This window comes from Pseudoliparis swirei, chromosome 5, assembly GCF_029220125.1.
Source record: "Pseudoliparis swirei isolate HS2019 ecotype Mariana Trench chromosome 5, NWPU_hadal_v1, whole genome shotgun sequence".
In the NCBI taxonomy this organism is placed as follows: Eukaryota; Metazoa; Chordata; class Actinopteri; order Perciformes; family Liparidae; genus Pseudoliparis; species Pseudoliparis swirei.
Window position 1 is genome coordinate 5,201,169 of NC_079392.1, and position 16,660 is coordinate 5,217,828.

Genomic DNA, 16,660 nt, shown 5'->3' on the forward strand with positions numbered 1-16,660 from the left:
AGGTCAAAGGTCATGAACAGGTCAAAATGTTCTTGAATCGCATGAAATTTAGTGGGCTGATTGGTTATTATCCGGGGACCATTTGATTAGATTTTGGGATCAATCGGGTCAAAGGTCAAGGTCATGGAAAGGTCAAACTCTTTTTTTACCATAGCACGATACATTTTTGTCCAATTGGCATGCAACTAATGCCAAAATGTTCATAATTCAATGCCCAATCTTGTGATATGCGAATGTATGCGCTCTACCGAGTGCCCATTCTAGTTGACTTCTAAAATGACGGTTTCATTATAGTCACGAGCGTATTTCCTGAGATGCCACCTCTATGGTTGAGGAAAGGGACGGACACCAGTACTGGCTGTTGGTGGGAGGGGTTTCTGCTGACACGCGACTACCAGGAGAGGATCACTGTTTCCAATGATCACAACAGTTTAGCTCGTCAAGATGATTTAAACATCATAAATGTTTAGGAAATTCAACAAACACTGCTGCTGTATATTTGGGGCGGACAGCAAGGGCACTTACTATTAAAACTACAGATAGCTCTGCAAAGTTTAATGGGCAATGTTTGTGCCGTGAACACACATGAACCACAATGACACGATTGCATTTCAGCAACTGCAATGACAGTCAATGAGCTCGGAAAGATCTTTTTAACCCTTGTGTTGCCTTAAGGTCATTTTGACCCGGATCAATATTACACCCTCCCCCCGCCTTAGGATTAATTTGACCCCATTCAATGTTTAATGTCGGTGTTCTTTCGGTAGTCAACAAACAAACATAAAGTGCCTCACACTTAAACTTGGAAAACAATATTAATTCTAATAATTTTCTGGAGGTTTTAATTGCTGGCGTCAAATTGAACCCAAAGGGTAAAATATGTTAGTAAATATAAAGGTAACAGGAGGGTGAAACATTGAATCGGGTCAAAATGACCCAAAGGCGGGGGGTGGGTGTAATATTGATTCGGGTCAAAATGACCCTAAGGCAACACAAGGGTTAAAAAGCACTTCATAAAAGAAAACGAACGATTACGGCTAGTTGTGAGAGGAGGACAGGAAGGAGCATGGTAATAAAGGTACATACATAAAGGGAAAACTCTGTGGTAATAGTTAAAGAGCTTTTATATAATGTTAGCCGTTGTGCTGCATTTAGTGATAGGATATGAATAGCTATACGTAGCACACACTGAACCGACAGTGACATTATAGCCATTCACTGCACTGCGTTGTGCTGTAAAATTGGAATCTGTGAGCGATCCCTCTGGAACCAATGGACTCTCGGCCTGAGTGTTCCCATCAAAGTGAAGAGATAGATAAGGAATAGAGTTCACAACGGTCCTGAGCATTTACAGTGTGTAGTTACGATTGTATCTGAGTATTTTAGTGGCTGATGGAAGCACTGACAGTACGTATTAAAAAGAAAGGAATGAGCACAGGGACTAGCAGTGGTATTGTTTCTTCGTTCTGTTTCATGAAAAAGGAAAACGAGATGGCAGGAAATGAAACGTGGGTTGTGGGTGAGGAGGCATGTAGTCCTTTTGGTGTATCTCACACAATGCCTTGTAGGTGATTTGTGCTCTTTGTTTTCAATCGGCGGCGAAAGTCTATCTGTGTTTGCGGCTCGTTGGCTCGGCTTCAGAAAAGAAAGTAAAGGAAAGAAAGAAATGTACACTTTTATTGATCCCCGTGCGGAAATTCTTCTCTGCATTTAAACCATCCTGAGTTATTAAGGCTGCAGTGAAGCAACTGGGGGTTCAGTGCCTTGCTCAAGGACACTTCGAAATGCAACTAATGGGGAGAGCCGGGATGGAACCGGGTACCTCGTGGTTACGGGATGACCGCTCATCCCCATGAGCTACAGCAACAACAAAAAAGATGAGGATTCTCTTATGTTTAGCTTTGGGTGATAGAGATATGCTTTTCCTTTAACTTTCAGTCTCCAAATACATTGCCTGTGACTAACTGAATTATAAAGACACAATATGTCCTTTGCTTTGGAGTTCTCCCCATGTCCCGGAGCGGCAGTCTTTAATAGCAAAGCAATCAGGTCACCCCTGAACCAGAGGCCCCTCATTGGGGCCCCGGGTTTGTCATTCTTTATGCAGGCTAGTTTGTTCATTGGACTCTTGGGTGAAGTGCTTTATGTCACAGTCTCCTAGTTCATATAGGACCTTGTCCACTACAGGGCAGCTCTGACAGGGCAGAGCGGTAAGGGGGTTTGGATTTCAGCGGCATCCACACGCGAATACATTGGTGTTTTAGTCTTTAAGGGATTCAGCTTGGGGGATAGAAAAGATCGTTGCGTATTCTCAACACTGAAAACAAGCCTCTACTGATGGGGTAAGGTACTCGGACATCTGGAGTAGACCCGCTGTTCCTTCAATTTAAAAAAGGAGCCAGTTCAGGTGGTTTGGTGCCGCTGTTAAGGAAGCCTCCCGGGCACCTCCCTTTCAAAGGCGTCCTAGGGTACGTCAAGAGAATCCCAGAGAAGACACGGAACACATTGACGAAGGCGTTGTATAGCGCCATCTGACATGGGGATGCCTCGGGATCCTGCAGGAAGGTGCTGCGAGACGTATCTGGGGAGGCGGAGGTCTGGAGTACTTTCAGAGAAGTGGATGGATGGAGAAGTCTTGGTCCAAAGGGGGAAGGAGAACGCTAACTTCCTGAGAGTTTGGTAAAACGATATCACGGCACTACTCGGTAAGTCTCAGACATGGCTTGCTGGCAGTTATTCGAGATTAACATTCGACACTCTAACTGCGCTTCTAGTTTAGAATTAAAGGATGTCTGTCTTCTTCCAACCGGAAAATTACTGTGCAGTCAACCTTCATGTCTGTCTTTTATGATGAGGAGATATTCTGTATTGCTGCCCCATCAACACGTCAGCCGTTAAACCCTCCGCGTCATCGTTTTCAGACTCATCGGGAGGTCCGTCATTGTCAGTCAAGATTAAAATAGCCACCTCATGTTGTTAATTTATAAAGCTCGACAGTTTGAGAGTCCGAGCTTCCTCACTTCTCTTCACTCATTTAAATCTCGTAACTACGAGATCCGGTCTCTATACCGAGCCTTGGCTATCCCTCATGTACTGTACTGCCCTAAATCTAGAGTCTTATATTAAACCATGGACATTTTAAAGCTTGATTATCTGATCTCCGTTTTATGATTCTGGTAATTGTTTTTTCTCTCTTTCTGTTTATTGTGTAGTGTAGTTGTATTCCTTCTGTTCTGCTGATTTATCTCTTTTTTGTTATTGCTTCTTGTGCTCAGGGCTTTCTTTGAAACAAATAATGTTCATCTCAATGAGACTGCCTGATTGAATAAAGATTAAAAACATAAATAAATAGGAAACCTGCTTAGAATTTTTTAATTGCTAAGGGAATACAACCAATTATTTTGTATATATATTGTACATATTAGTACCTTTCTTGTACATATTACCACCTTCTATATCGTGTTTTCTTTTTTTCTTTCTCTTCTTATTATAGTGTTATTTCTAAACAGTTGACTCGGAGAGCCCTGCACTAGATTTCCAACGGGTCTAGACTTTTGATCTCGGCAAAAATGGCAAATAAAAACTTGAATCTTGAATCTCTATTGTTTCTCTTCCACCTTAGCAGCTTAAGACAAACAGATCTTTCATCAAAATCTTGGACCAATGGATGGACTTCCTGCAGAGACGTTGGCAACTTTCTGTGGTGGCGAGTCTATTTGGAAGGAAACACTCGAGGCTTCATGAATTAAAAAAAGGGAACTATAAACCAATGTTGTGGTTTGTGATTCTTCTGGCACATAATGAGACAGATAAGTCAACATCGTGAGTTCAACAGCGAGCTGAAGAGACGACTCGCGGAAATCTCACTCACACAAACAATACAGCAATATTAGTACAGGGTTCATACACATTTTGACCAATGGATGAACAGGACTTCTCCAGGACTTTAAACCAAATTTCCATGACCAAACATGTTGTGAGATCTTGGTGTATACATGCTAGTGCATTATCCCCGAGCTACTGAACTTTTCAGTTGAGGTGCGTTCACTTGCAGTGTGTAAAAAAAAGAAAGTACGAGAGCGTATGCCTGCATATAATTTGAAGTCTTTCTTTTAAAAACATATTAATTATTTCAAACTCAGCATCAATGAACATGTGAATATAACAACTTTCCATGACTTTTCCAAAGCATTTGTGATTAAAATGTTGTCAAGGACTTTTCCAGACCTGGAAATAAACATTTGAAAATTCCATGACTTTTCCAGGTTTTCCATGACCGTACGAACCCTGCAGTCGCTGCAGGACACGGACACACACACACACACACACACACACACACACACACACACACACACACACACACACACACACACACACACACACACACACACACACACACACACACACACACACACTAGTTTATACAGCATATGGTGAACAACTGCATCCAAGCCGGTCCATTTCACGACGTATATTTATATAAAACCTACAGTTCCATCTCCTGCAGTTATCAACATATTCAATAATACAACTAGGATGGAGCAGAAGTAAATGTCTTTGGTCTAAAATTTATGTTCGTCTATATAATCATCGCCCATGAGGTTCTTTTTCGTCCGGTGCGGCCTTCACAAGTCACACTAAATGAGTTACTGGACCAATACAACTGTGTTAATTGGATCTTCCAGAGCCCACAGATCATAATTCTATTCCATGTCCAGTTTATGAAACCGTGGCACCTCCAACTACGTCAGTTGTTCATGAGAGAAACATATATAGATTAAATAAATCAATACATTTTACTCTCACGATTTAGTTGGAGTGATGTCGTCTTACAGTGCGGCCACTTATTAACGGATAGATGGCTGCACGACTACCATCAACCATTGATGTGTGGTGGATTAAAGAGAGGCTCCGTGTGACTACAGGCTCCATGGAATATGCATCGATCAGTCCAGAATTATCGGGAAATTACATTGCATCAAAGAAGATTCATGAACACGACGCTTCAATAGACATTGACTGAAAGTATATGAATAACTGGAATTATGAATCTAAGATATATGTTGACAGATTCCTGCCTTTAGCTTCATTAATGATCATGTGAGGTCGACGAGGAGAAGCTTTCACCACATGCCAGCCTCTCAATGAATACATAATAATATGGATTTTTTTCTCAATCATTATTACTCATGCTAAGTGATCAATAAATGTTACAATAACTACACAGATGCATTGTGGTCAATGGACACGTTGAAAAAAACAAGTATGTCAGTGTCACTGTGTTGTGTGTGCATGTGTGATGGGGATAACAATGGCCATTTCCATATTTAATTCATTATTTTAGATTTTTTATCAAAAGATGATAAAATATCTCACAATATGAAGTCAGAAACTTAGGTAAAAAAGAAGAAGAAACGAGACGCAGTTGATATCGATTCGCCCGTTTTTTTAAGCGACTCCAATGGATTACCGATGACCGTAACACCGAGAAGCAGACGGGACACGATAAACACTCGCGGACATTTATCATCTCGTCTCTTACCTTGTCAAAGTACCGGACCTCGTAGTCGAGGATGATTCCGTTGGGCTGTTCGGGCAGCGGCCACGACAACGAGAAACTGCGGCTGGTTGAGCTCACTTGGTGCATTATGGGAACTACTGAGGGAGCTGTTACGAGCCAAAAACACACACATGCAAGTACACACAATCAATTATCTCGTGACGAGATTCGCGAGCACGCTTAAATTCCATAAATACGGAAACATCGTGTGTAATGCGATGACATATTGCCACGGATTATTTACACCCAAAGGAGAAAAACGTGTCGTCAACCAGGCGCGTGAAAACAAATTACTGCACTTGTCACTGATTGGAAAGCAAGAGTTATGTCTGCAACACATTTTGTACCCAGAATTTTTAAGAAGCAGTCGCTCTTGGCTGTAATTCATGTATTTCATGGTTTTGCCTGCCAGATCTTTTTTTTACGAGATGGTTTTCATCAAATTTGGACTACTTGGAATCAAGACACAGAGATTGATACCACAGTATCCAGTAATAGGTATCAAATGGATCAAAGTTATGTTGAGAATGTATATCCATCTTACGCAGCTATGTGTTATGAGTTATGAGGACACCGTGGGGCGTCATAATCCTCAGTAAATGCTGCAATATATCATGCGCCAAAGTCATAATTTGACTGTGAGCGAACTGTCATCTGGAATACCTCAGAGTCATTTTTTAACATGGCCACAATTTATATTTTACACGGGTTCCCTATACGACGAGTGACTTTCATATCTTATGGTCCCATGAAATACACTAAAAAGCTATATTCCATAATTTCCCCTACCTCCCTCCTTCAATGCAAAGGCTTCATATATAATTTATTGCTCACTTATACTTCCATATCTATCTTATTGTGTGGGGGTCGACCTATAAAACCTTTATGAATTCAACAGTTGTGTTACAAAAACGTGCGCTACGCATCATGAATAATGTTGGCTACTATACAATTCATGAGTGTAAATATCATTTGAGAGATGTTTGTAAGTTTTCTGTACAAAAAGCTAAAAACGGGAATAAAAAAAGATGTATTTCTATTGTAGGAGTCCAAGAATGGAGCAACGTTAAAATGGATATAAGAATGGTCAACTAATTATTGGTTTTCAAAAGGATAATTAATTAAAAAATGTTTGAGGGTTGTATGTGTGATTGAAACATATGTATGTAAATATATATATATATATAAATATTATTTGTTATTTTCTTTATTTAATATTAATTATCTGATTTATTTCATAATAATTATTTCGGATAGAAATATAAAAGCATTTTTGCTTCTACCTTTTCAGTCTTTCTGTTTTCTATATTATATAGAATAATAGTGTATTGAATTGCAATGATGGACTGAATAAAATACACAACAATGCAGTCGACCTGAACATAGATCCCGTTTTTGTTGAGCATTAAAAGATTTTCAGGGATAAGAGAGTTCTGCGCCGGGTGACGATGGATCGGTTTCGGTTAGCGGTGATCCTGCGGTGCCGTCGATGAGGTCAATGATTTGTTTTCCATCGGAGGAAAGCAGTTCTTAAATCTAGATGTGGGCAGCGGTGAACAAATCACTGGTGTCTTGTCTCTATGAAGTCGTGATGGAGCGGCGACTCGGCTCACTTTATAGTCTCTAGGAATTACACTGGAGAGACGGAGGGATCGAAAGGGGGGAGGGGCAGGGAGAGAGCGAAAGAGAGATATGAGAGGGAGAGAGAGAAGAGAGGGAGGGAGAGAGAGAAGGGAGAGACAGAAGAGAGAGGGGGAAGGGAGAGAAGAAAGGGAAATAGAAGAGAGAGAGAGGGAAGGAGAGTAGAAAGGGGGAGAGAGAGCAAGAGGGTGATGGAAAAGGGAGAGAGACAACAAGAGAGGGAGGGAGAGAGAGAGAAGAAAGGGAGACAGAAGAGAGAGAAAGAAAGGGAGGGAGAGAGAGAGAAGAGATGGAGAGAAACAAAGAGAGAGAAAGAGAGAGAGGCAGAGGGGAAAGAGGAAAACCCGGATGAAAGCTGTTGATAAAAAGACAGAGAAGGGGTGAGAGATAGAGAGACCGAGGGAGAGCGATGACACGCCTACAACATGTTGTGTGAATTAAAAAGCTGTAGCTCAATTTCCTTTATCCCCCTCGCCATCCCTGCCTCGCATTATCAACTGTGCCTCAGGGTATACACACACATACACAGATGATTACACACACACACACACACACACACATACACACACATATACAGATGATTACACACAGACACACACACACATATACAGATGATTACACACACACGCACACACCACACTCACCGGCCTGATTGGTTGTGATGTTGATTGACAGTTGCTGGGCGGGATAAGGGCTCTTGTTGGAGACTCCGTTGACCGCCTGTGGAGGGAACGTGTGACGGTCAGATGATCAGAGTTGCTGTTGCTCGGCCCGTCAATCCTTCTTTTCTCACACGGCACACGTGCACTTTACATCGTTCACGGTGTTAACGCTCATAACTCCTGATATGGCAAATCAATCACAAGGCACCTGATTTCAGACAGAGGCACACAAAGGCACCACTAGCTGAACAAACAATTCAGTTGGTTCAGAACTCATTGACTGACTGAAGGACTCATTTTAAAAAAAGGAGACTGCAGCGTAAAAAGAGGGAACGTCCATTGTAATGAGGGCCCATATTGCCAAGACCCCAATCGTCGAAAAGATGTCCAGTTGGACCAAAAACCCATTTTTACGCTCATTGTTCTGAAGGCCCATTGTTTAAGAAATACAATAAACGGTACATGGCTAATTATTAACCCTCCTTTGGGGTCAATTTGACCCCATTCAATGTTTAAATTCTCTAAAAAAATTATTGACGTCATTATTTTGCTTCATATTTCATGACTTTTCCTAATTTATTGGGGACAACTGGGAAAACATGAAATTCACATGATATGTTTTCAATGTCCTGAACACAACTTGTACACATCGGTGTTCTTCGGGGTTAATTTGACCCCAGGCTGTTTTTCACTGTAAAACATCTAAGAAATGTCAACTTTATTATTTATTTAAAGGGCTGTTTAGGTAGTCAACAAACAAACATAAAGTACCTGACACTAAAACTTGGGAAACACTATTAATTCAAATAATTTTCTGGAGGTTTTAATTGCTGGGGTCAAATTGACCCCAAGGGTAAAAGATGTTAGAACATTTGAAGGTAACAGGGGGTAGAGAGAAATGAGGTCATTGACTTCTTTTTTTTTTTATTTATTGGCAAAGTCATGACCCCTGCCACCCCCGACTGGCTCCGACTGGCTAATAACGTTGGTTAGGTTGGCTGGATTTAAAATAAGCCAAGAGAGCAGTGGAGTGGCGGGTCATGCATCCCTGCACTCACTCAAATAACTGATATATATATAGTTGTAAGTTAGAAGTACAGAAGACATGACACCAGTTGAATGTTGAAAGCAAAGAAGAAAAAAAATAAATGTTGAAGAAGTTAATAGTTCAATTATAGAAATGATATATGGATGATTGAACTTTTATATATTATACTTTTGTTTATATAATATAAACATTTGTTTCCTTTAATTTTTTAAATTCAAATATGACAGAGCTGCCAAGGTCTTTATGAAATACAACACAGAGACACAATTAACAGGTTCTGAGTGCATTCTGAAGACCACCTAATTAACGGCCTCATATTGTCTGTCATGAGCTTATTAATCATTCTGACGGCCAAAACAAAGTCTTCAGTCAGAGCCGATCATTAAATAAAGACGTGATAATTAGTGACACCAGCTTAATGGCTTCCTCCGAGCTCAAATTATATGATGGTTTTCTTGTTTCTTTCTCATTTCACATTTTTTGGTGTTTTTTCCTGTCCTTGACATTTTGAGGATTCGAAAAATATCAATATTGACAATAATAATAACATTATTTCTACATTTCTCTCGTGACTATTTCTTAGATATGTTATCAAAAACTAATTTGGCAGATTAAACCACCATTTATTTTGTTAAAAGTCGTTTTCACTTAATAATATTAATAATACATATATTTTGGATGCATATCTCCATGGACATTCAGCTCTCTCAGAAATGGTGACAGCTTTCAGGATGCCCATTGAATAACAATCAATACTTTCACAATCGGGTCATTGTTAAGGTCGTTCATATATCATTATTGATCCGCCCGTTCCACAACAGATTGCATTCTGAATGGATCAACTTGTGTATCCCCCGAAGAAAAATGTGTTTGTTATTTTTTTAAAAGACCATTGGACTTTGACAAAAGATTTGAAGGTTATAATTCACAATCCAGGACTGAATGAGGAAAGTAGAAAAATAATGACAATGACTGTGACCTTGAGTTGGACACCCGGCCGTGACGGTAAAGGCCGATAGCAGACGATTGAAGGTCCACCGTCCTACTGGCTTCTTATTGCATCGCAGTGGCCTTGACGTTTGAGAGACCATGAAAATAACTGGGAAAACTCCACCTCAGTATCCTTGAGCACCACAGTGAATATCTGACAGCTCTTTGCATATTAACACACGAGAGTTGAGCTCACCCAACCACAGAAAAGGACACAAGAGTTGAGCAAACCCAAACGATAGAAAAGGATATAAGAGTTGAGCTAACCCAACCACAGAAAAGGAAACGAGAGTTGAGCTAACCCAACCACAGAAAAGGACACGAGAGTTGAGCTAACCCAACCACAGAAAAGGAGACAAGAGTTGAGTTAACCTGACCCAATAAAAGTACACAAGAGTTGCGCTAACCCAACCACAGAAAAGGAAACGAGAGTTGAGCCAACCCAACCACAGAAAAGGAAACGAGAGTTGAGCTAACCCAACCACAGAAAAGGAAACAAGAGTTGAGCTAACCCAACCACAGAAAAGGACATAAGAGTTGAGTTAACCTAACCCAATAAAAGTACACAAGAGTTGAGCTAACTCAACCACAGAAAAGGAAACGAGAGTTGAGCTAACCCAACCACAGAAAAGGACATAAGAGTTGAGTTAACCTAACCCAATAAAAGTACACAAGAGTTGAGCTAACCCAACCTCAGAAAAGTACACGATAGTTGAGCTAACCCAACCTCAGAAAAGTACACGTCGACTTTCAACGCACGCTTCGAGCCTCGTGGTCGGGCGAGCGTGTGATCCTCAAAAGTAAATATTTCCATCGAGTATTCCTTTAACGACCCTGAAGGGAGCGTGCGCCTTGAATGCATGTAGCTCAAGCTAAAGTGCAGTCAGGACGCTGGTTGATTCATAATCAGTCTCTTAGTCTTGCAGCAATTACTCCAATCATCAGATTGGGGGAAGGCGGGGGGGGGGCACGATGAATGAACCAACCAATTAGAGGGAGCGCAGTTCTGTAAGCCAATCACAGCGTCGATGGCGACACGTTTAAATGTGTTCGCCTCTCTGCTGCTGTCAGTTGTCGTTTCAGCTCAAATCGATGCGACCCTCCTCCCCACTAGGCTCCTCCCACCCCAGGCTCCTCCAATCAGGTTCCAGCAACTCTTCTTCTCCACCATGGACTCCATGGGGGGGGATTCTGCCTTCGCAGATATCAGCATCTCTACCCCTGGCCTATCCTAATCCAGGGCGAAGTCCAACCACCAAAAAAAGACTTTACACAATTTAAATTTGCAATCGTAAATATATATTATTGTTAAACTCTCAATACCCGTCCCTCCCGATTGAAAAGAACCGGGTGGACATACCTGTATCTCGAAGGTGTACGGCGTGTGGGCTCTCAGTTTGCTGATCTCCACCCTCGTCTCCGTTAACTTCCGCCTGCCCGAGACGAACGCCACGCCGTCGTCGCACGGCTGGCACGCCCGCCGCTCGCCGCTGTGGCACCGGCGGCACACCACGTTGTACGACAGGTCGCCGCGGTGCCCGATGTCCCGCGGCGGGTTCCACTCCAGGCGCACCGACGTCTGGTTGACGACGGAGACCACGTTGCGAGGAGCGGAAGGGACGCCTGGGGGGGGAAAGATGATTGGACGTCACGGGATTGGACAACATGTGTCGACTTAAAGGGAATCAGTGCTCCACACCTGGAGGCCATCGATCCTAATAATAATAATAATAATAATAACTTTATTTATATAGCACCTTTAAAAACAATGTTTACAAAGTGCTCCACAGAGAGTCAAAGCAAAACAAATAGAATAGCAAGAAACCAATATTACATTAAAAAATATATGTAAACATTTTAATTAAATTCAAATTTAAATAATGAACGGGAGCACTTGAGAAAATCACAGGGTTCATACACGTGTTGACCATTGACCTTTCCATGAACTTTCAATGACCTTTCAATGACCTTTCCATGACTTTAAACCAAATTTCCATGACCAAACATTTTGTGAAATCTCAATGTATACATGAAAAAGTGAGAAAATGTAATATTTAATCCAACAATGATAATTCCAAAGCATACATCATATGTAAATGAACATAGAAATATAACACATTTCCATGACTTTTCCAAAACTTTTGGGAATTTTTTTCTTCTCCATTGACTTTTCCAGGCCTGGAAATAACCATTTAAAAATGCCATGAATTTTCCAGGTTTTCCATAACCGTTTGAACCCTGAATCTTTTTTAATTTTTTATTATGCATGCCTAATGGCTTATATATGGATATTTGTTTTACCATTACAGGATGTCTATTTTTCTTTTTTTATAGCTAAGCAAGCCGTTGTATGAGAAGCTGTTTGGAAGTATTCCATTAAAGTAAATGTCAGATAGGAGGGTACCATATAATAGTCCTTTTAACCACAATATACATAAACACTTTCTAGATAAATATTTGACAACATCAATTAGTCAGTGGACAGAAAATATAGGACAACAATCGTAATAAGTGAATAATAAATGATTCTACTTTAACTTTTCAAACAATTCTTCAATACGCAAAACAAATAATCACAGACTGCACCCTCAATTATTCATAAAACACAACACAATATTAATCTGAAGAAGCTAAATATGTATTACATCGCTGAGGGCTGCAACAGAAAGGAGTTGGGCAATATATCAATATTCTATTTATATTGTGATATGAGATATTGTCGAAAGACTTTGGGATGTATTATTACAACATGGCACGCGTGTTGTCTTCTCCTGGTTTTAAAAAGGCGGTTTCAGTAAAGTGATTAAACTTTCTCCATGTTTTTCAAAAAGCATAAATACGTTGTATTATAAAGTAGCAATGGTCAACACTGTTGTGGCTCAAAACTTTTGTGGTATTTTATTTCCTCCATACCGTGGCCCCTTAAACCTTGTGTATTTGTGGGACCCTTAATTCACCATTTGCCACGATTATATTCTGTATGGGTCTAATTACCAAAAAGTAAGGAATATTACTGAAGAGACCGAGATGGAGTAGAGCGAGTGAAATGTTTGAGGCTGCAGGGGTTAATACTTTACACGCTGGGAGAGAGAGAGAGAGAGAGGAGAGAGAGAGAGAGAGAAAAAAATTCCAATATGAACAATTAATAAAATAATAATAATAATTAAAATAAGCATTAGTTGTGTGGAATGAGATACATTACTATAGCTGTGAGTACATTGGAATTTAATGATTTGCTATAACTTCACACTCGTTATTGAAGAATATCTTCTATAGATTATTGTATGAAAAAGTAAAAGTAAAGAATATTACTGAAGAGACCGAGATGGAGTAGTGCGAGTGAAATGTTTGAGGCTGCAGGGGTTAATACTTTACACGCTGGGAGAGAGAGAGAGAAAGAGAGAGGTGGAGGGAGAGAGGGAGAACGAGAGAGCCCGAAAAAAATAATTCCAATGTGAACAATTAATAAAATAATAATAATTAAAATAAGCATTAGTTGTGTGGAATGAGATACATTACTATAGTTGTGAGTACATTGGAATTTAATGATTTGCTATAACTTCACACTAGTTATTGAAGAATATCTTCTATAGATTATTGTATAAAAAAGTAAAAGTAAAGAATATTACTGCAGGGGTTAATTCTTTATACGCTGTTTTAAGAAATATTATGAATAAATGTATCTGCCGGGTTGATGACTCATGAAAATGATCATGTTTTTATCAAATATAAAGTTGACTTCTTTACGCGCTACCTGTCCCAGCTGTGGAGACATTGATACAGGCGTCTATTCATAGCGCATTTGTAGTTCGATGTAGTTCACTCGTCATTTTTGTATGTATTTTATTCTATTTTAATATTTTGGATCTTGAAGTCTGAAAAATAAAAGTTTGATTGATTGACTCACCAGATTTTAAATGTAGTTATAACCCTGCAATGGTACTGTTGCTGCATTGTGGGCCGAAGACAATCATCTTTAAAACAATCATAAGGTCCCCCCCCTCCCCCGATACCAGAATGATAACATCTGGAGTCCCACTGGTAAGACACCGTGAACCTGAAGGCCGATTACTTTACTTTTACTTTACTGACAGCCGGTCGCTGTAAAGATGGAGCCGAGGCTGTCTCTAATCGTCAGATAGTGACACACCAGCCACATAATATTTGTGTCTGTCACTCTTCAGTCAGTCGGCGTCTCTGTCTCGGTGGTTTGTCTCTCTCTTTCCTGTCGGCTCTTCTCTTTGATCTGAGGAGAAACTCTCTGGCTTTCAGGGTGTTACAGGCGAACTCAGAGTTTTCACAAGGTCGAACCGGGTTCACGTCTACCCCACTGTTCACACACACACACACACACACACACACTCATCAGAGAGCAGACACACACACACACATCCACAAGACATGTTCGACCTTGGCATATGCTAAATCACAGTCATAAGAAACGTCTGACGTATGAATATGAGTGTATTACAGAATCAAAGTGCTGACAGTCAGTGACGGGTTGAATATCTAAATTGTACCAGAGAAAGAAACATGTGCATTATAGTCCTAGTCATATAATAGATCTATATATAGTCTTAGTAATATAATTTAATATATATTATAATATACAGTATGTTAGAAATATATAATATTTAATTAAATATATAATATTTTCTTAAATATATAATGTTTAATATATGTTATAAATTATGTTATAATATAATATAATCTACACATATCATATTATTTATTTGAATAGCATAAATAAATACAAATATTTTTTACAGTATAAGAAATCTGCAGAGTTCACAGCAAACACAGTAAAACTTAAAAAAATAAAAAACAAGTCCTAGTAATATACAGGACTGTCTCAGAAAATTAGAATATTGTGATGAAGTTCTTTATTTTCTGTAATGCAATTAAAAAAACAAAAATGTCATGCATTCTGGATTCATTACAAATCAACTGAAATATTGCAAGCCTTTTATTCTGATTTATTGCTGATTATGGCTTACAGCTTAAGAAAACTCAAATATCCTATCTCTAAATATTAGAATATCATGAAAAAGTATACTAGTAGGGTATTAAACAAATCACTTGAATTGTCTAATTAACTCGAAACACCTGCAAGGGTTTCCTGAGCCTTGACAAACACTCAGCTGTTATAAATCTTTTTTTTAACTTGGTCTGAGGAAATATTAAAATTTTATGAGATAGGATTTTAGAGTTTTCTTAAGCTGTAAGCCATAATCAGCAATATTAAAAGAATAAAAGGCTTGCAATATTTCAGTTGATTTGTAATGAATCCAGAATGCATGACATTTTTGTTTTTTTAATTGCATTACAGAAAATAAAGAACTTTATCACAATATTCTAATTTTCTGAGACAGTCCTGTAATAGTCCTATATATAATCTTGGTAATATAATATGAAAATTATGTAATAATATTTTATAAATATATAATATTTAATTATATATAAAATATTTAATTAAATATATAATTGAGAGGATATGTTATAAATGATGTTATAATATAATATACACAGATCTTATTTTTTATGTGAATAACATAAATAAATACAAATATTTTTTACAGTGTAAGAAATCCACAGAGTTCCCAGCAAACACAGTAAACATAAAAAAATAAAAAAACAAGTACACAAAAAGAGTATTGATCATTTTAAATTGGCCTTTTGAACTCCTGCAACAATAAGAAAGCGCTCCACTTCAGAGGGTTAGCTGTACTCTGACACACACACACACACACACACACCCACACACACACACACACACACACCTATGCAGTCAATGAGGCAAGTTGATTGAATGATTTTCCGTCAGGCAGCTATGCGCACGCCTCTCGCTCACTCTTCCGTCTCACTGATCTGATTTCATACCAAAATCAAAAATAAACAGAAGCTTCTTCCCTTGTTGACGTTTTTTTCTCTTCCATTACATTTTTTCAGAGTTTTCCCTCTTTTCCTCTCCAGAGCTTACGTTTGAAAACAAAACTCGTGGCTCGATTTGGTTTTTTTCGCCCTTGAACTGAACGCACTAAGTTAATTCACAAAGCTGCGTCGGCCAAGCGACTCGACGCTCGGCACCTTTTCTCGGGGAAAGTAGATTTCTTTCATCCGTCAGCATCAATTTGAGGACATGCTGCTGCCGCTCGGTCGAGCTGAGGCTTTTCATGCCATTCCTCTGTTGTCAGAATAGGAAAAACTCAGAAATTGTTCCATAACCACTGAGGTAAAAACCCTTTATGTTCCCTCTGTGATATACTGCAACACAGGGTCATTATTGAGATGGTTTGATTGCAAATAACGGAGAAAAAACAACAACAAATTGTAAATATTGCAGCATGTAGCCCCGAAAATATACGAATATATAATGATAATACCACCTTTAATTCCTCTGAACTGGAATACATACAGTGGGTATGGAAAGTATTCAGACCCCTTTAAATGTTCACTCTTTGTTTCATTGCAGCCATTTGCTAAAATCAAAAAAGTTCATTTTATTTCTCATTAATGTTCACTATGAAACCCATTTTGACAGAAAAAAACAGAAATGTATAAATTTGCACAAATTTATTAAAAAAGAAAAACTGAAATATCACATGGTCATAAGTATTCAGACCCTTTGCTCAGTATTGAGTAGAAGCACCCTTCTTTTTTAATCTATTTGGAAAAATGTCAACATTAGTTTTTTTCTGTGAGTGAACATTAATGAGAAATAAAATGAACTTTTTTGATTTTAGCAAATGGATGCAATGA

At 39.0% G+C, this 16,660-nt stretch overlaps 1 protein-coding gene across 1 annotated transcript in view; it reads right to left on the reverse strand.

The window, feature by feature from the left end:
* LOC130193872 (ephrin type-B receptor 1-like) overlaps positions 1-16,660 on the reverse strand; it is a 103,501-nt gene that overhangs the window by 31,595 nt on the left and 55,246 nt on the right. The window contains exons 7-9 of the mRNA XM_056414673.1: positions 11,262-11,524; positions 7,846-7,921; positions 5,543-5,667 (exon numbers count right to left, since the gene is read on the reverse strand). Of these exons, the coding sequence (XP_056270648.1) occupies positions 5,543-5,667; positions 7,846-7,921; positions 11,262-11,524 (464 nt within the window). The remainder of the gene's footprint in view (positions 1-5,542; positions 5,668-7,845; positions 7,922-11,261; positions 11,525-16,660) is intronic.